The sequence below is a fragment of the Protopterus annectens genome, chromosome 12.part0 (assembly GCF_019279795.1).
Source record: "Protopterus annectens isolate FY-2018-M chromosome 12.part0, PAN1.0, whole genome shotgun sequence".
NCBI lineage: Eukaryota > Metazoa > Chordata > Ceratodontiformes > Protopteridae > Protopterus > Protopterus annectens.
This window is the reverse complement of record NC_056746.1, coordinates 1,109,877,529-1,109,898,324: the sequence shown is the minus strand read 5'-3', so window position 1 is coordinate 1,109,898,324 and position 20,796 is coordinate 1,109,877,529. Positions and strand designations below refer to the sequence as shown.

The 20,796-nt window shown below is 35.7% G+C and overlaps 1 protein-coding gene across 1 annotated transcript in view; it reads right to left on the bottom strand.

Annotated features, from left to right (window-relative positions):
• The window catches only part of LOC122817006 (ataxin-1-like), a 53,411-nt gene extending 33,036 nt beyond the window's left edge, over positions 1-20,375 (bottom strand). The window contains exon 1 of the mRNA XM_044090117.1: positions 20,168-20,375. Within this exon, the coding sequence (XP_043946052.1) occupies positions 20,168-20,362 (195 nt within the window). The 5' untranslated portion in view covers positions 20,363-20,375. The remainder of the gene's footprint in view (positions 1-20,167) is intronic.
• Positions 20,376-20,796: the final 421 nt, after the last annotated feature.

The following is a 20,796-nucleotide window of genomic DNA, read 5'->3' as shown; positions in this document are numbered from 1 at the left end:
AAATATAGCCAAAGCAGATAGTAATAGTATTTTGTATAATCTTCTTTTGAAGGGGGCTGTTTCTTTGGATTTTTATGAACTTCATGAGTTGAAAATTTCATGACTGGTGTTTTATTTGGAATTTGTGAGTTAGACCACATCTTAGCTGTTCCTCTTTCTCTCCCATTGTGTCTTTTCCAGGTTGTAAAACTAAATGATTGAGTATGTTTGTGTTTGATAAGTTAAAGGCATCTCTTCTCAGTCTTGACTCATATTAAAGATGCATAGGATTTCTTAATCTTTACATGTTTGCTAAAAGTACATATTCAAAACTGAGGAATAACCAGCCTTCAAAGCAATAATAAATAAACAAAAATAAAATCCAAGGCTGTAGGAAGCACCCACTGAAACGAAAGGCAATAAAAATACTCTTTATCTGCCACAATTTCACACAGAAGACATTAACTTTCACTATGGCACAAACATTTTCATCTGTAAAAAGACTTCATCAGATAAGCTTCCTGTGTTGCCTCCTTCAATCTTTCCCTCACAATGTTTGTCAATATTTTAATGTATAAGTAAGTTTTTAAAAAGTGGTTTTGTTCACTGGTTCAGTGTGTGAACAAGGTTTTAAACAGCAGTACTAGGCAACAATTAGCAATCTTTGTTTTTCACTACAAGCATTTTATTGGTGGCTTTTTAATTGCTGCTTGTATAAATTATGGGAGAGAACACAGGAAGCTTTTCTGATGAAGTCTTTTTACAGACGAAAACGTATGTGCCATAGTGAATGTTAATGTCTTCTGTGTGAAATTGTGGAAAATAAAGAGCATTTTTACTGCCTTTCATTTCAGTGGGAGCTTCTTACAGCCTTGGATTTGCTAAAAGTACAGCTATAGGTAATTTAATTTTTTTTGTAGAGATAATGAAGTGTCCTCCGTATATTCTGATCCTCAAACAAATATATTGACTACTTGAGAGAATATATTTCTTCCAGAATAAATTTCACAAAGGCTTAGATCTGCTGTGAAAAAAAAAGTCTTATTTGACTGTCTCAAAAGATTTCAAGAGTGGAAATTAGAATGGTTTCGTTTCTGTGTTTGCTAATTTATTTTTGGCCAGTGGAAAAACAATTCTCTATAAAACTGATGGAAACAATAATGATTTGTTTATGTTTGGAATATTAATTATTTATTTTTTATTTGCAAAACAAATAAGAATTTTTTATTTCCTGAATGATCTGAATAGTCGCACAATTTTTCTATATTTAATTTCTAAAACATAATATAAAAGTAATTATTATTTACATATGACATTCAGATTTGACAGTAACTCTATCAGTTTTCCTTCAAACATTTTTAGGAAACTTGCATGTGTTAATAATTATAAATAAAAACAATTGTAAGCAAAAAGAAAATGTAACTATAAAAACAAACAAAAAAAAAATGGTATACTCACACAGCAATTTGATCGGCATAATTATTTATGTAAGAGTAGAGATGGTTAGGACAATGAGTGCCAATATCTAGGATAGGATAGGGCAGAAATGGACAGGGTAGTACAAAATATGTGCTAAAATAGGACAGAACAGAATAGGATCACATGGGATAATCTATTGTACTGATAACATTAGTCTGTGCTGTATTGTCCTATAGCTTTTTCGGCTGTTTTTGCACTCAATCCCTCCTGCAACATAAGGGAATCCACCTTAAAAATATTATTAATGCAGCTACTGGAGTGGATATTTTCTACTAAGTTTCACAAATCTTTACAAAATGGCTCACCGGTCACAAACTTCAAGTGTCATGAAAATATCGCTGCTAACAATGATGGCCTACATGACAACTGCTTGTAATAAAATACACTGCAATATGCAAAGTATGGCATCTGTGGAGGCGGCCCACTTTAAAAATTTTACTTGTATGTTATTTTGTCTGTCACCACAAAATCATGGTCTAACTGACTTCTGTGTCACCCACATATTTTAGTGTAAGCATTTCTAATATAGTTCTATATATTTGCCATTTTCTGATACAAGTATTTTATTTAAGAATATGAGACAAATCCAGTATTTTACAGTTATTAAAGCAACTAGTCATATTTAGCAGAAAGAAATGAGGAGATCGAGAGACTTAGTAGGTTGTACTTATCCCTGTTAATTAGCCACTAATCTTTTACCAGTTACCCATTCAACTGAATGAAGAACTTGCATGAATTAAGGTGGTAAAACTACAAAACTATGTCTGCAGCAGTATACCGGCAATGTATATTTTGGTAGACTTTATACTTTCTTTAATTAATTGCTTAATTTTTTTAATTTTTTTTAATTACGTTAAGATCAAATTAGCAATGGTCTTGGTAAAGGTATTTTGAGAAGTAAAATGTACCACTTAAAGCAGCATAGAAATTAATAAAAGATGAAAACATTAAAATAGAACTTATTACAGAAAACTGCTAAGTGTACAAACATAATATATTGTACAATACAAGAGTTTTAAACAGTCTTACAGCTTCATGTACATGTAAACAAATGGGGTGGGGTTGGAACAGTGGTTAAGGTCATTATCTTACAAACACAAGGTACAGGGCTTGGTTGTGACCACTGGTCACCAGTTAGATGTGTCATGTCATAATCTGTATTCTAATACCCAATAAGAATGTAAAAGACTAACCTTTAAGACATTCTAGCTACAGTTAAGTCTAGGAGAAGAAATATACATCTAGCTTTCATGTGAGTATAAGTCAGCTCCAGACAGAAAATGGTCTTTACAAATGAATTGACTTATTAAGTTACTAAATCAACAAATAAGTAACTGCAACAGTACTTGAGTTAGACCACCTCAACAAGAAGAACCTTTTTGCAATGCTTCAAAAACATTCACCCTTCCAGGGGATGCCCAGAGATGTTTTGTGGAGGTGCAATCAAGTATGACAATTAGTTATACATAAAATTAATTATCTGATATTGCTTTATATGAGACTGGGCAACATATAGATGTATAACAACCATAAATATGAATATATGATTGCAGATCATACTAAAATAATAATACGCTAAGTGAAATATTATCAGTTCATGTAAGTATATATGTGTATTTGTGCATGTATATGGGTTTTGGGGTGGTTGTTCTGCTTATGTTCAGTGTAGCACATTTTATTGTATTAGGAATGCAAAAAATACTCAGGTACTTGTTTTGTCTAGTGGACAGTTTAAGGATTTTCACTAGCTTGAGGGAAGGCTGTAATGGGAGAGTCTGAAATCCCATGGCTTTGTACATGTAGTGGCAATGTATGTGTTTGTGTGTGAGTATGCACTGACAAGCAGACTCTGGGTTATTAGGTTAACCTCCCTTTCCTGATGTAAATCAGCACATGGGGTGGATACAAAAACTTTCCACATTTCTTGTTAACAGCTGCATTTATATTTTAGTACAGCACATTTCTTCTGGGGAACGAAACATGTTACATGGTTTTAGCTACTCCAGTGTAAAATTTGAAACAAGCAACAAATTTTGAAGCTTGCAAGATAAAAGCCAACCATATTAGGTGACCTGATCATGCAGTAGTAAAACATGTGAAGCAGCACTAACCGTGGTTCAAAGTGAGTTTAAGGCCTGCCATCTGAGGAGGGGAAGGACTTGGGGAAAAAAAAAAACTTTGAAGATGAAATGGAAACTGTTGCCTGTGTATGCACTGCATTCGATTTTGATTTGAGGCCTACTATAAGAGCCATATACAACCTGGCTGAATTATTTGTAGAAGCATGCAGTAGTTTTCATAGTATGAAGAACAGAAGAAAGTTATATAGCAGATGCTTAATACACGGGTCATACTGGTGAAGAACTCTATGTGGAAACTGAGCTGTCTGATAAGAAAGCACAACTCTCTCTCTAACCCCCTCTTCTATCCAATGTTTTGCCAAATGGATGGCAGAAAAATATTCAGATGGCTTAGAAAATATGGTGCTTATAGATCTGTAGCTCAATGAGCAGAAGATGCAGCATCTTTTTAGGAATCGGAGCAATTAACTGTGGTACATTTTTTTAATAGTTTTTAATAATGTTTTTAATTCAATAGTGTGAAATTGAGGCAGACCAGATAGATTCTTGTTTTCCATTTATTTTTTGTTCTGAAATGTTTCTATTATTATTATGGCTTATTTTTGTTTTTTAATTCTGGTGTCCTGAGCTTTGTGTGGTCTGCACAGCCCTGCATATTCAGACGATAAGCCACAAAGTCACAAGCACAGAACAATGGCTGTGTCTATCCTAATGCTATTATTCACCTGGTTATTTATTAAATTCAAGCTGACAGTGGTTGAATGACAATGCTTCTTATTGTCCTCGTCACACCTTGAGTTCATAAGAACTACGGATTTGTTAGTAAATGCTGAACTACGTTCAAGTAATCAGTGAATGTTTGTGTAAAATACTGAATGAAAACTAGAAGGCTGGTATCATTCTTTCAGCGATCTTTTCTTTTGGTGGACATTGACTTACCATCAGAACACAACAGGTACATCACTTGAACAGCAATTATATTCAGCATTTGTTTGAAATTCATGCTCCTGGCTATTGAAATGTTTGCATTTGTGGTATTTTGACTTACTTATGAAATCTGTATCAGTACAGACTTTTTAGATTGCTGATACATTTTTAAACTACTTGACATTTGAGAATTTATGACATCTGTATCAGTACAGACTTTTTAAATTGTTGATGCCTTTTACTTTACTTCAGATTATTTACTGCAGAACCATGCTTTGCAAACAGGATGGAAATGCCATATTAATAAGACCATGATATTTAAGATTGTTTTTGTAACTGAATTGTTTGAAGACAAAACAAATATTTGCTTATTACACTGTATACTAGGTGCCCTATATGAATTTTTTGGAGTACTGTTGCAGAACTATTGATCAATGTTGTTTGGATTCTTATCTATTTTTAAGCGTATGCAGACCCTATTTATTTACGCAATATCTTAAAATTTTCAAGACAGGATCCTTGGAATACCAGCATTTGTTTTGTTATTTCTGCATTTAGATACTCTGTTTTATAGTTTTCATCTTATTTGATTATATGAATGTTGAATATTTAGAAAGTTGTCTGAGAACTGAAGATTTATCTCTTTTTAGCTGTCATTACATCTGTAACATTATTCAGTAACTAGTGACTAGGCCACCATATTTTCACTGTCATATATGGCCTGTCTCATTAATTCTGAATAAGCAAATTTAAATAATTTACTGGCATTTGTAAAATTATTGTTTTCTTGAGATACTCGTAGAATGTTACAGTTTAAACATAAATTATGTGCTACTACAGATATTTTAACACTATGTAATATGTTTCAAAACTGTATTTTGTCATCACTTCTAATATACTCTAATATACTCATTTTATGAGCTGTTTTACTTACATGTATAAGCAGTGACAATTATTTATAATAAGTCTTTAGTGATTTTTTACAGTTTCATTCAGTCTTTTGCCTTTTATTCACCCAAAATATCTTTGCATATGATGGTGTATCTGTTGCAAATGAATAACAGTCTAGCAATCCACTAGTAGAGGATCAACCTTCATTAAATAGGCCTAGATTCTTGACGCAATTATGATTTTATATAGTCTATTATCCAACATCATAAATACATTTTTACAACAAAAATATGAAGTTAATGTGATGCCCCATTACTGGACCAGTAATCAAGGAGCCACAATCCTTGCCACTGGCAACAGTGGGGGACATACATTAGGAAGATGACAGGTACAGACACTACTTCCAGAGGCATCTTGGCACCAAGTGCAATTTCCCTTAAGAGCACACAGAAACAACAGTCAGTCTGGGGATGGTTTCTCCCTCTTTCTCCAGATCCCCAAAAAGTATCCCCACTGGCATAGTTATAGAGTTGAGATCTCAGCTGAATGGCCAAACCAAGACCTCCAGCACCCTCTCTGTCCAACAAGTGCTTTGTGTCCCTGCCCAAGTAGCTGACACACACACACTCTTGGAGATTTGTTCTACACATACACACATACTCCTGGGAAAGGCTGGCACAGGTTTACTAGCTATGCCCCTTCTGCCCAGACTGTAAGGTAGTTATTACTGCCACCAGACAATTCTTTATCAGCTACTTTAAGGTCCTTAACAATGGGTGTCCAATCTTACTATGTAATGTTACTATCAATACAAATGGTAGTTTGACCAAGAGCAAGGCTATTAGGAGTGGCATACACAGTGTTACCAAATAAATATGCAAGTATTCTCAGAGCTTAAATATGCCTAGACAGACCAGCCACAATGAAAAGTTTAATATTTAATAATAAATATTAAAAGAACAAGAAAATACTCAGTATATATTTACAGTGACAGCAGAGTCAAAATCACAGGAAATATTTAAAACAACATTGCAGGACAGTTTCAAATAAATAAAGAAACATATCTAACCTACACTTTGCTATATTCCTGACTGAGAATTACTATAATCTAGTGCACGTAATTAGAGCAGCAAGGCAGATGTGGTGAATGGATCTTCTCTAGTTGTTATCAGGTCAAAGACAGAATGCAGAATGCTCAATCTCTCTCAGAGAGTTCTTAAATTAATATCTCAAATATTACTACTATGATAGCTTGCAGAATGTCATCATTTTTTTGTCATCTGACTCTATGCCAGGTAAAACCTCCCACTGCTGAAGCTAGCAGTATCTAGCATCCCTCTGTGAAAATACTTACACAAGGGCTTTCTCTCAGATCTTTGCAGGTCCTGGAAGTCATAAAACAATAAAACACTTGCAAGACAAATCAGAAAATGTCTCAGCACATACATTGTGTCTGTTGCTGCACTGAATTTGAAAGATAACATATTTTTATTGCATGACCATAAAAATAATTTAATTTCAGCTATTTTTCTGAAGTTAACCTTCTGTATCCAAGTTTCCACTGTTAAAATATATACATTTAAACAGTTGCAATAGTGCATGTACACTTCTGTTCTATTCCAGTAGGACATGCTGTGGTTACATTTTAAGCACTTTGCAAAATACTTTTCAACACACGTCTGTACCAGCAGTTTGATATACACATGACATACAGTTCTAATACATTTGTAATACAAGTACCTTATATGAATCATATTGATATCCACAAATGATATATAATTATTTACAAAATTCCAGATAGCTGTTCAGGCAGTATCTTCATTTGTCACAGTTAAAATTATACATTTATTGCAATTAATGATATACTAGCAAGACAATACAGAACTAATAAGATGTAATCTTGCCAGCTTAAATAGTCAAATGAGTTATCCATTTGGATTGGCATAATTTTAAACAATCAACCCTCAGCAAATAGTTTCTGTTAAATTCATGACAACTCAGAATGTCATGGAGAAAAGATAAAAAAAATAATAAGAATAGAGTGGAAAAAGTAGGGTAAAAAAGACTACAAATGGAGCTTAGAAAATTAAGATTATGTGCAAGACAAAAGCAAGGACAAAAAAAGTACAGTTATTAAGATATGTAAGTGAAATATTAATGGTAACAACAAATTGGGGGCTGCTACCATAAAAAGATATGGCTGATAAAAATGTCTCAAATCAAGTAACTAGCCACAGTGGTTATGATAAATGGTTCTCCGCAATAAAAAATCAAATTTAGTCCAAGAAACAGAAATGTGGAGAGCCAAACCATGACCAGGAACAACAGCATAAAGTCTTCCTTTATTGTGAGCACTTTTGCAGCTACATGGGCTGTTTCATCAGACCTATAATACAGGTTTATTGGAGATCTTGTCATTCAACCCTCTCCATCTGGTGGCTCGCATTCTAATAATCCAGTTTAATTCAGATATTTCTGTTCTATTCCTGACATCATCCCCTCATTCATACAAATGAATGGCTTCAACTGCCATGAACTTAAAATTGTGTGCAGAACCACTCTGTATAGCATCCCTACAAGTGCATTTGTGCTCATAGCATTATTGATATTGTAAATGTGTTCCCTTTTCTGATCTCTTAATCTCCTATCCATCTTGCCAGTATAGAAAGATGAACATACTTGACAATAGGCAATATATACCACATGGGATGAGTTACAATCAGCATGCACCTTGAACTTTAAGCATCTATGGGTATCTGGATACTGGTGGTATCTAAATAAACACAATAGATACACTTGGAGCATGGATATGTGCCAATAGCTGAAGGGGTACCAGGCAAAGAGTCAGCAGATCTAGAATAGCAAAACAGCCTTTTAAGCAATTTCTTGTTTTTGAATGTAAATCTAGGTGTCTGGCCTACTACAGACCTAATATCTGGATCTACACATAATAAATGCCATTTTCTCTTCATTTTGTATTTGCCTAATATTACTAGAGTAAGTAGTAGGCATTCTTAGCATATTAGGTCCCTTGTCCCTACTGGCAATTTCACAGTAATTATCAGAAAAATACGGTTTCCCTCTATTGGACCTCAGGGAAGATAATGTAGTTAATGCTTCATCAATTTCTTGGTTCTTATAACCTCTTTCTTTGAATCTAACCTTTAATAAATCTAACTCCTGATGAAAACCTTCTTCACTAGCATTCAACCTAGCTTCTCGTAAGCCCTGTCCCTTTATCACATTCTTAAATATATGTGTAGGATGCATACTCTGTCACTGGAGGTATGTGTTCCTATAATATTTCTTCCTAAACACTCTAGTGTCAATGTGGCCATCAGATCCCTTTAAGATCTTCACATCAAGGAAATCCATTTTATGGTAGGACTTACACATAGTGAATGCCAATAGTGAATCCCCATCACCCCACCATAAAGCAAAGAGGTCATCAACAAACCTTTAATAGAATATAAGTTGTTCCACAAATGTAGTGTTCAGCACAAATTAATTCTCCCATGAGGCCATAATAATACTGGTGTAGCTATTAGCACTGGATGTGCCCATAGCCATGCCATCTCCATTAAACCTGTATTACAGGCTAGACAAATGTTTAGATAAGTGATGCATATATGGTGTATTGTGTATTTTTTCCTATTTTACTGCATTTCTTCTTTTATGATTTTTATTTGTATGTGTGTTTTATATTCTATTTAATATATATATATATATATATATATATATATATATATATATATATCTTATACGGGCATTTAATATATTGTTTTAAGGTGCTTTGATTGAAAATTGGGCATTTAAATGCTTAATGAATTTTGTTATTTTATTGGCTGCTCTGTTCTGTTCAGTGTTTAAATATAGAAGGAATGTTAAGTGATTATGTCTGATGAAGCATCCCAAGTAGCTGTGAAAATGCTCACAATAAAGGAAGATTTTATGCTGTTGTTCTTGGTTGTGGGTTTGGCTCTCCACTTTTCAGTTTCTTGGACTACATTTGATAAAAAATGTTTATATAATTCCAATCTGTAATAGTTCATTGCATAATATTTTGAATTTAAAAGGACATCCTTATAAACTAGAGCAAGAGTTAATGATGATGGATAACACTGATTTAATGTCTGATTTAGGACTTGCCATCACAACAGTTGTGAATATAGGTGAAGGCTGCCAGCCTAGCCAGATAGAATTTTCTAGATAATTCTGTCATTTGTAAATACTGATATAAGCCACAGGCTTGTTCTCTTAAATGGAAAAAATGGTGTTAAATGTGGAACTGCAAAAATGTGACAACAGTGCACTCTGCTGTAACAAAGCTAATAAGTCAATTCTTTGATGTCAAAATTTGGAGCTGATATGTCTGGATGAAGGAATTCTGCCTACTGTTTTGAGACTACAATTTGCATGTATAATTTCTTTTATTGCTCTGGTTCCAGACCAGCTGCAAGATCAAAGGGGCTATTAACCTCTGAGAGTCTGTTAGCATAGGAACCAGAAAGAAATGATGTAATCTGAAATGAATCAGTGGTACTGTGTTATCAATTTAAGGAGAGAAAAATGAGAGCATTAGAGCATTTGCCTTGAGAACATCCAACATCACCAGTACTGTCTTGCTCTACATGTAAGTAGGATTTTAGAACTGTATATTTTCTTAGAAATAGATTGGAATTAGGAAGATTAGACTAGTTTGTTTTTCTATGGTGTCAGAACTTTTCTACGGTATTATTTTAGTTATTTCTCTGTGATCTCTGAACTCTTGACTAGCACTGTGTAGTAAGAAGTATTGTCTTGTGTTTTTATTATTCATTATTAAATATTTTAAACCTTTCAACTGTGGCTCTTCTGTGTAGAGTTAATTTAAGCTCTAGTATACATTGCATGTATATCAAGTCACTCTAATAAGCCTTGACTGTTCAGTCACACTTACCATTTGGATAATAATATTGAACAGTAATAACTGGACACCCTTTCAGAAGGGCCTTTGAGTAACTGATATTAGTGGGTGGTGGCAGCTGGTACTACCTTTTAGACTGGGCAGAAAAGGGGCACAGCTGAATAACCTGTGCCAGCCTTCCCCAGGAGTGTATGTGTGGTTGTATATAACTCTTATCTCAAAGTGTGTGTGTGTGTGTGTGTGTGTGTGTGTGTGTGTGTGTGTGTGTGTGTGTGTGTGTGTTTGTGTGTCAGCTACTTGGGCAGGGACACAAAGCACTAGTTGGACAGAGAGGGTGCTGGAGGTTTTAGCTTACCCACTAGGCTGACATCTGGACCCTATAGCTCTGCCAGTGGGGAGTCTGATTGGGGACCTGGAGAAAAAGGGAGAAACCAGCCACAGACTGACTGTGATCTTTGTGTGCTCTTAAAGGAAATTGTACTTTACTGTGTGTGTATTTATTATCCTTCCCTATATGGACTTTTCTATGTCTAGAAAAGGTGGAATTAGAGTACCTTCAATTAAAATAGTAGTCATTCAGTTCTTTGAATTTTTTCTATGAATTTAAGCTTACCGAATGCAATTTTTTTGAAATTATACATTTCAGTGTGGCATATCGGCAAATTTAACTTCAGAGTTTGTTTGAAGCCTACGATTAAATAATACCAGTGTAAGAAGGAAAGATATTCACTAAAACTTGTATCCTTTATTTCTTCTGAAGTTGTATGAACTCAGAATTAGAATAATAAAGTACATGGGTATGGGGGATACAAGAGTGCTTCCCTTTACCCTGCAGAAACATTGAGATAGTCTGTGTTTGTCAGTTTCTGATGAAGTTTTGAAATAATATATGTTTTATATATATATATATATATATATATATATATATATATATATATATATACTATATTAGTTCGCCGAAGTCACTCTTCAACGAACACACATTTATCATCCCATATTCAGCAAAAATCACTTCTGCGATTCACTGATTATTCCCAGGGCAAAGAAATACTTGCCCCACAGCACAATGGACCCACATCTATCTAAATCTAACCCACCCAAGTGGGGGGCTTTGTTCCCCACACCACCCAATGTGGGGGCTGTGCCCCTCACCCCCCCAACTATACATGCCGACACCAAGATCGTGCTACAGTAAAGAAAATGGTAAAGTTGTGCTGGAAGGCAAGTATTTCCTTGCCATGGGAGTATTCAGCAAATTGTGGAAGTGATTTTTGTTGAATATGAGTCGATGAATGTGTGTTCGCTGAAGAGTGACTGGGGTGAACTAATACAGACCCTATATATATATATATATATATATATATATATATATATATATATATACTGTTGTATTGTCGAATGCATTAGGTCGGAAATGCAATTGTCGAAGACATTATAATCAATCGAGGAACAGTTTTACCATGGGTCGAGGTAGGTGTACAGTATTATTCCCTACTACAACCATCTTCCCTACCCCGACCCATGGTAAAACCGTTCCTCGATTGATTATAATGTCTTCGACAATTGCGTTTCCGACCTAATGCATTCGACAATACAACAGTCGACCGAGTGATGTTCGACAATTCAATAGTAAACCATATATATATATATATATATATATATATATATATATATATATATGTATATATATATATATATATATATATATATATATATATATATATATATATATATATGGGTCCACTACATATGACCGAAAGTTCATATGACTGAAGCCCATTTGACTGAGACCATAATACCGAAAGTTAATTTCACTGAAAGCCCATATGACCGAAAACTCATTTCGCAGGCAGCAGATTCCTTATACATCTTTGAAAAAAAATAGTTGTACAGAGTCTTCAGGGAATAATACCAGCTCTAGGACTTTAAACAGGAAAAAGCCAATAAACTCTTTTTCTCCATTTCTAAACTAATTACAATGAGTGAACACCCCAATCTCCTGACTTGGGAATAGAACTACTATGGTTGACATGAATTAATCTTATCATGCTAGAAGACAGTTTCTTGACCATTAAATCCTACCAAAAAAGTCCCCATTTAGCAATTAGATTGGGTTTAGCAAAAATCTGGAAGTACTGGAATTTTCCCCGTCTTTGAATATTACTGCTAAAATGGCACAGTTCCATGACCTTGGAATTCTCTTGCTTTGCAATTATACATTTTACAAGTTCAACAACATTTATAGCATCTGTATTCCCTAAGCTGTTAATGTTCCAGTGGTATGATATTGTGGACTGCCATTTTAGTCATCAGAAGGGCTCTAACTGCTGATACTAAACCCAGTTGTTTACTTGAGAGTCGAGGTGGATAAGGCAAAGACAGATAAGAAGCCCTTTTTCTTTCAGAGATGGCCTGATCCCATCTAACCCAGAATAGAAATATAATAGTCCATGAAAATATTCGGGATCTAATCCAGATTTTGTCTAACCTGGGTTCTCTAAGAGCATTTGATTCCTTATTCCATAAGGGCATTTGACTACTCTTTACCCAAGGGCCAGGTGGAAAGGGCAAATATTCAAGCCCAGCAGATACATACATTTTCTTAAAGGGGCCAAGCATCCTAAGAACGTCCTGAGTGTTTAATAATCATATTATTCAAAAGCTGTCAGTCGCACTACTAAACAGTTCCAAGCCGGTAAAAACAATATAAATAAAAACACTGGAAATTCTATATACAAAAAAAAGTGAATTGACAAAAAGTAAAAAAAAAAAATGCTGGTCCTTTGTAACACATTGCACAAATCTTAGGTTGCTTCCAAATCTGCAGAGGCCACTCTCATGCAACAATCTATGTGCAATACTGGCAGAGCTTGATATTTCTGATTCTCAAATACCCTAACCTCTTGTTTAACTTGAACATACACATCAGAGATATTCAAGAATTCACTCATCATCTCATGATATAAGCTATGACCTTCTTCAGTTTTGTGTGAGTTTTTTGACTTCTAACTCCAGGTTATTGCTTTCTTAGATATTAACAAGATTAGCAAACATAATGTTTCCTCATTTCAAGACCATTCCTGGTAGAAATTCTAGAAGGCATAAAGAAACCCCACCTGGCCAATGCTCCAGATTTCTCTTGTACCTGACTAATTTCCAGAAACCTCAGAAAATGTGAAACCATTTCTTTATCTCACCTGAATGTGTCATACAGTCACCTTTTATCCATCTGTCAAGCCTTAATAGTCCTGCTGATATGGTGTTGTTTATCCCAACTTCATTCCTATTGTCTATGACAAGATTATGCTATTCTGCTTCCAGGTTGTCCATAAAAAGCAATCTCACAATCTGTCTGCTCATGGTGAAAATACTACTATATGTCACATATCCCCTCAATCAAAATTCTAAATGCTCTTTGTAGTAGCCTGATGTCTATTGCCGTGCACCCTCCATAAGTTGCTGCCAAAATTTTAACTTTGGTTTAGTCCAGAACCACTGTTGCAGCTTACAGTAAGTATGGTCTTACTAAAGATAGCATTTCATCATGGTCAACAAATTCAGTGCAGAATGCGCTCAAGCCTTGGTGAATGACCAGTACAAAACCTTGGTAACCAGAGTCAGTAGTGCAAGTTGTGTGATTATTCTCCAATCCCAGAACACCATATGAATTGATTCTTCTGCCGGAGTTATTTCTTCCAGCAGCCATTTCCAAGACACTTGGGATTCAGATGCATTTCAATGGGGAAAAGCCCACAGCTGACCTGATCTCTAGTAATTTGAAAATTGAAACCTCTAAGCCTCCCCTATACCTAGAAGGATAACCTGGTATCATGCCACCCTTGCTTTCCCTCCATTCCTAAAGAATAAAAGGACCACCACCTCTGGTTTGGAGAAGACATTCATACCTGAAGTAACCAGATGAGCATGGAAAATGTAAAGCAACTGAAGATGAACAAACATTTGGAGAGTAGAGACTCTCTAATTTAAATCTAGCTGTAAAAAGTTTCATTTATAAAGTAAACTCCTGAATTTCTGATAGGCATGGTAATACAATACTTGCACCATATTCTGCTATAGCAGGGTTAATAAAGAACTTAATTATGCCATATTCATTCTCTGTGTTATGAAAATACCAAATCAAAGGATTTACAAGGTTGGAACCTCAGTCTGAAGGCTGTAATTTTACTAATGTTAACTCTGAAAGGAGGCCAAAATATCTCCAGTAATATAAACAATTGAAGGCGATCCTCCCAAGTAGACCAAGACATTGTCTGTATAAACAACTAGTTCCATCCCATATCCATACTCTGAATCCTCTTATTAAGGATCTGATTTATTGCTCTGTCAAAGGCTGTGGATAAAGGGCAAACAGCGGGTGGGGGGGGGGGGGTTGACAACCTTGCAATGTATCCCTTTAAAGTAAAAACTCTGCAGAGCATTTTGAGTCCACTTTAACTCTGGTAGCAGATTACTTACAAATCTTTAAAAATAAATAGGTGTAAAGAGTCTTCAGGGAATAATACAAGCTCTAGGATTTTAAACAGGAAAAAGCCAATAAACTCTTACGAAATGTTTTCTCCATTTCTAAACTAATTACAATGAGTGAATACCCCAGTCTCCTGACTTGGGAATAGAACTACTATGGTTGACATGAATTAATCTTATCATGCTAGAAGACAGTTTCTTGACCATTAAATCCTACCAAAAAGTCCCCATTTAACAATGAGATTGTTTAGTAAAAATCTGGAAGTGCTGGACTTTTCCTGTCTTTCAATATCACTGCTAAAATGGCACAGTTCCATGACCTTGGAATTCTCTTGCTTTGCAATTATGCATTTTGCAAGTTCAACAATATTGATAGCATCTGTGTTCCCTAAGCTGTTAATGTTCCAGTGGTATGATATTGTGGACTGCCATTTTAGTCATCAAAAGGGCTCTAACTGCTGATACTAAACCCAGTTGTTTACTTGAGAGTTGAGGTGAATAAGGCAAAGACAGATAAGAAGCCCTCTTTCTTTCAGAAATGGCATGATCCTATCTAACCCAGAATAGAAATATAATAGTCCATGAAAATATTCAGGATCTAATCCAGATTTTGTCTAACCTGGGTTCTCTAAGAGCATTTGATCCCTTATTCCATAAGGGCATTTGACTACTCTTTACCCAAGGGCCAGGTGGAAAGGGCAAATATTCAAGCCTAGCAGATCTATACATTTTCTCAAAGGGGCCAAGCATCCCAAGAACGCCCTGAGTGTTTAATAATCATATTACTCAAAAGCTGTCAGTCCCACTACTAAACAATTCCAAGCTGGTAAAAACAATATAAATAAAAACATTGGAAAATCTACATACAAAAAAATTGAATTGACAAAAAGTAAAAAAAAAAATGCTGGTCCTTTGTAACACATTGCACAAATCTTAGGTTGCTTCCAAAGCTGCAGAGGCCACTCCCATGCAGCAATCTATGCACAATACTGGCAGAGTTTGATATTTCTGATTCTCAAATACCCTAACCTCTTCTTTAACATGAACATATCAACTGCTTACTGTTTGTGTTAATTGCCATATTACTCCTTTAGATACCTCACTGATACCACATTGGCCACACTCATGTTGTGGCTAAAAATTGTAATACTTATAATTGTCTTGTTCAAAGCAGAAAAAAAATAATATAAAATAGAAGGGGAAAAAGTAGAAGGGGGAAGGAAAATTGGGGAAGGCAAGAGCATCTCAACACCTAGATGCTCCAGAAAATATTCTATTTAGTTCACAAAGTTCAAAAAGGAGGTCAATAAGTTGATAAGTGTTTCAATATGACCTTTTCCATCTTTTGAATTATTTTCTAAAATAAAAGAAAAAAAATGCATTGTTTACTTTTGAAGAAGGCTAGCTTGATCATGCTGACGAGATTTATGGTATTGCTATTTTGCACTCATTTATCCTTTACTCAATGCTCAAACTGCATCTACAGCTTCCTAAAATGCTTTACTACCTGAAGAAAAACAGATTTAGAAAAGTCAGGTAGACTAAATGAAACTACAGGCTATTTTGTTGGCAAAGCTGCAACTCTGATAGGAATCTCCCCTTACTCCAAGTTTCTCCTGAGTTGTCCTGATCACAGTAAATTCAGGTGTATGTATGCACCATTTCCTTCTCTTATCACAAGAACACTGCAAACATCTTTTCTTTCAGTGCATAAAAAGCAAAATAGACAAGCAATTGCTACACTTTCTTCAGTCAGACACATATATTCTGTGAGCCGTCCCAGTATGTAAACAACTCTCAGGCAGGCCTGCCCATGTACTGATAAGGGCTCTAAGAAAACCTATGGGATCCTGTGTCTCAGTTTGCTTGGGAACCCTCATATAAATCTAAGTCTTTTCCTATGTGCATGGTCCTCTACTTCACCATAGCTCTCAACCGATCAGGGACAGATCTCAAAAGAATCAGGGACAATCAGGGACACGTTTAAAATATTAAAACTATTAACTTGAGACAATGTCAGAACAAGAAAATGTGAATTAATATACATTTTCTGAAGTAAAAGAAGGCTATAACTCTAATTACTGTCATTATTTAAGTATAATCGACCATGTTTTTTCCAAAGGTCACCAATTTTTAGGAAGGATTAAGAGGGACAGAGCTAAAATTTGATTCAAAATAAGGGACGTCCCTGAAAATCAGTGACGGTTGAGAGGTATGAGTCTTCAGCTATTATTGACTTTAACAAGTCATGTTTTACTTGCTGGCCCACCACATGTGTGTTGAATGTCCTCATCTTGTTCTGTCATTCTGTGATCACATCAGAGTGAGCAGAGAACATACTGTCCACCTATTTAAACACTGTTCTGAAGTTTTGACATACATATCCAGTTTGCAATCAATATTCTTTTATTTCTGCATGATTTGCTTCATCTGTGTCAATTATGAGGGGTGACAGTACTCCTTGCCACCAAAACAGAACTATCCATATCATTTTCTTGCTTCACGCATCAAGATAGCTCCTGTTAGATTAAAAAGTCAGGCTGCTGCTTTCCCAGCTTCTTAATCTCATCCTTTCTGCTGCTGACATCCAAATGATCTAAGTAAAGACTCCTTGTAATCTCTTGATTCACTTTCAGTGAGCAGATAGTGTGCTGACAGTGGGGATAGTCCCATGCCTTCCGCATAAGGTATTCCTTCCAGACAGCTCTGCCTATCCATGGAAAGTACTAGAGTTATTTTCTCGTGTTGCCAACAGCAAAACTGAACTGACTCTATGTGCTCCTGCATGTGTGTAACCCTCAACAACTCCCAGGAGAGGAAAGCAGGTTACAGCCCTTCATTCCTCCACCTCCTTGCGTGTCTCCTCCAGAGCTAGGGCCACTAATTAAATCTCAGTTGCCTGGACTGTTATAAGGGCTGCATCACTTTGTGTCATGGATCCAGGCCATTTTTTTCCAAATGTAATATGCTGCATAATCAAATGACTGTTGAGATGGGGAAGTATCTAGTCTTTGTATTGCTCAATAAACTAATTTTGTTTTGGCAAAATGCAGTTGAGGTACAATAAAATATCTGCTGGCAATAGAGCCTATCAGAAGCACAAAACAAATATGATCACCACGGCAGCAAACTAGTACTTTAATCAAAAACAAAAATAGAAGACAAGCATTTTTGCAGCTACAACTTCTTCAGATGATTATAAACAGGTTTATAATAAACAATCATTTAAACCATAAGGCAACAAATCAGAACAATTTCTAAGCCACATGATCTACATTGTAGCAAATATTCATTCATAAAAAACTCCCACCATTCATAGAGCCTATCAGATTATGGCAACATGTGAATAATTTATGAGGAAATGACTGCAGCAGTGGAAAGAAAGTCACCTATGGCTCATATTAGTATATTTTTTTCTAAGCCATTAAATGTTCAGTATATGGCTTGGACAGTACAAGCTATATCAGGCTTACTTCAGATTTAGTCCTACAATAGCAAATAAACCCTTGTTTAAACTCTAGTTTATCTAACTTAGCAAGGGCACACACAGGAATGCTCTAAAGGATGGAATGACATTAAAGAATTAAAAGATCTGGAAGGGGATAATGAAAGCAGAAAATTTTCTTAAGCATTAGTAGATGAGAAATAAGTTATTTTAGCTTGTGAATAAGCTGATGGAACTGATGTGCTACTAAACAAAAACATTTAGTGATGTGGAGCGGAATGAGATCTAGATGGTGGCAAAAAGCTTTTTCATTCAGGAGATGAGGTGGTACAATGGTGTCAGTGTCAGCTAATGACATAGTATTTAACGTGAAGTGTAATAGAGAAGGATGAATTTGTAGTTTGGGGGCAAAGCAACTGGAAAATAATGAATTATACAAATATCATGTTTATAATACATTCACCTAAAAAAAAATTAAAAAACATATTTTCTTGCTCAAATAATACCACAAATATACTTGTATAACTGATCTATTATTTGTTTGTTTGCAAAGGTGAATTTTAGGATGTTTTCATTTTCTAGATGGACCACAAAATGCAATAAAAAGATATTTAGAGTAACGGTAACCAGAGAGAGAGAGGGAGAGAGAGGGAGAACTTAAAGTAAAGTATTAGACTTTGTTACCTGAAGGCATTGACATCAAAATGATTTTAAAATATTGATTAGTATATTTGAAATGAGATGGTTTAGATTTTACAACTAGTGGTTTTGCTGGGCAGCTTTGATCATATAAAAGCCAGATATACTGCTAAGGTACTGCTATATGATTCTGTAATAAATAAAAGGTAAAACTACGCACATATGCTGCAGTATTGACTTTTTTACATTATATCCATCTTGTTATTCATTGAATGTGAAAGGGCAGTGCTGAAGACAACCGTGATGCTGTGGTGGGTAGCTAATGCACTGCAAAGATGCTGTAGTCATCACCTCAGTGTGAGAAGCATTGCTATGCCCATATTTGGAGCATTTTATTGTGCTGATAAGTTGGACCCCACTGAGCCTATATGCATTTTTATAGGAGAGCTATGATGGCACATTTTTTCTATATACTTTCCCTTCTGCGCCTGCTGGCACATATGCCAATACAATTTGTCCTCAGTTTAGGGGATCCTACCTGCACCAAATGACAACCAATCCAAGGGGGCCATCACTCAGGCAGACATGGAGGAGTTTGCATCCCTGACTTGGGCCATTGGTCACACTTGGGCCATGAGTGTTTCAGTATGTCCTCTGATTGTCCTCAGGACAATGAACTACATAGTTCTTTGTTAATGGAGCCCACATCATTCAGGATGTAGGTTATAGGAATATTGCTATTTTCAGTCCGTTGTCTTTATCTTAGAATATGGCAGGAAGCTGGGGCAGTGGATGGTCATTGCTGGTGGGGAGGTTATTTAAACCTGCCACTCTCATATAAGTATCAATGTACACAATCAGTGAGAAGAGCCAAGTATGCATGCACTCATGTATACATCTTTATGGAGCACTTGCTACAAAGTCATTGCTTGGTCTGCAGGAGCACATTCTCCAGCCATCACCACAGGGCAGCACTGGGGTGGCAGCCCTCTCCCTCTGAAATGAGACAGCAGGCAAATGACTGCTTGGATCCATCTATTCTGCATGGTTATCCAGCTTTCGTGTCTCACACATTAAAGAACTGCAGCACAAAAAAATATTTTTTGTGGTTGTGGGTTATTAATTGTCTAATTTTCTGTTTGAAGGAATGAGATTTTTGAGAGATTTAAGCTGGACACCCGGTTTAACAAACATCAGCAAAAAAAATAAATAAATATGCCCCAACACAAAAAGCTCTCACCCACCTACTTCATTCACCTCTCTTCTAGCAACCTAACTCAGTATCACTAAACACTTCATAGAAGTAGGGCAACAACATTTATAGACATTACAAACCTGAGTTTTCTGATCAGTAAGGAAGGTAGTTAGGGAGTTGAATCCAGGATTCTTGCTTTGGCAGATTGACTGTATTTTACAATTGCTTAATCTTAGATTTGGGCTTTCATCAGAGCAACCCTTAAAGTCCTCAGAATTGAGGTCTTCAACTTTCTTCAGCTTCCCATTTACTAGTTGAATCATAGAACCTTTCATAAAGTGAGGTAAAGTTGGTGCAGTAGGGGACATCATAGAGTGAACAACACTGGGTGAAGGATGGCAAACAGTTGTTCTACAAGCACTGCTGTTCGCAGCCATCTCTGAAACTGGCATGGAAGAACAAGAGCTAAAGGTGGAATGTGAAAGTGCTGAAAGTGCAGATGTCTGAATTTCTTTACTAAAGTCTTTTTTCACAGGAGAACATGAATGAACTGCTGGAATTCCCTGAACTTGCTTCTCTGGTACAGAAGAATCATTTTGGTATAGGTTACAAAGAGAACAGTCCATTGGGGATGGCTTGATGGCTGTGCCTAATAAGTTTACGTCTATTCCATAGTAGACATGTGCTACTCTATTCATGATTTGTTGTGCATGCTCAGATTTTTTTGTATGTGTTTTGGAGTGTTCTGTAAGTTTTTCTGCCAGGAATG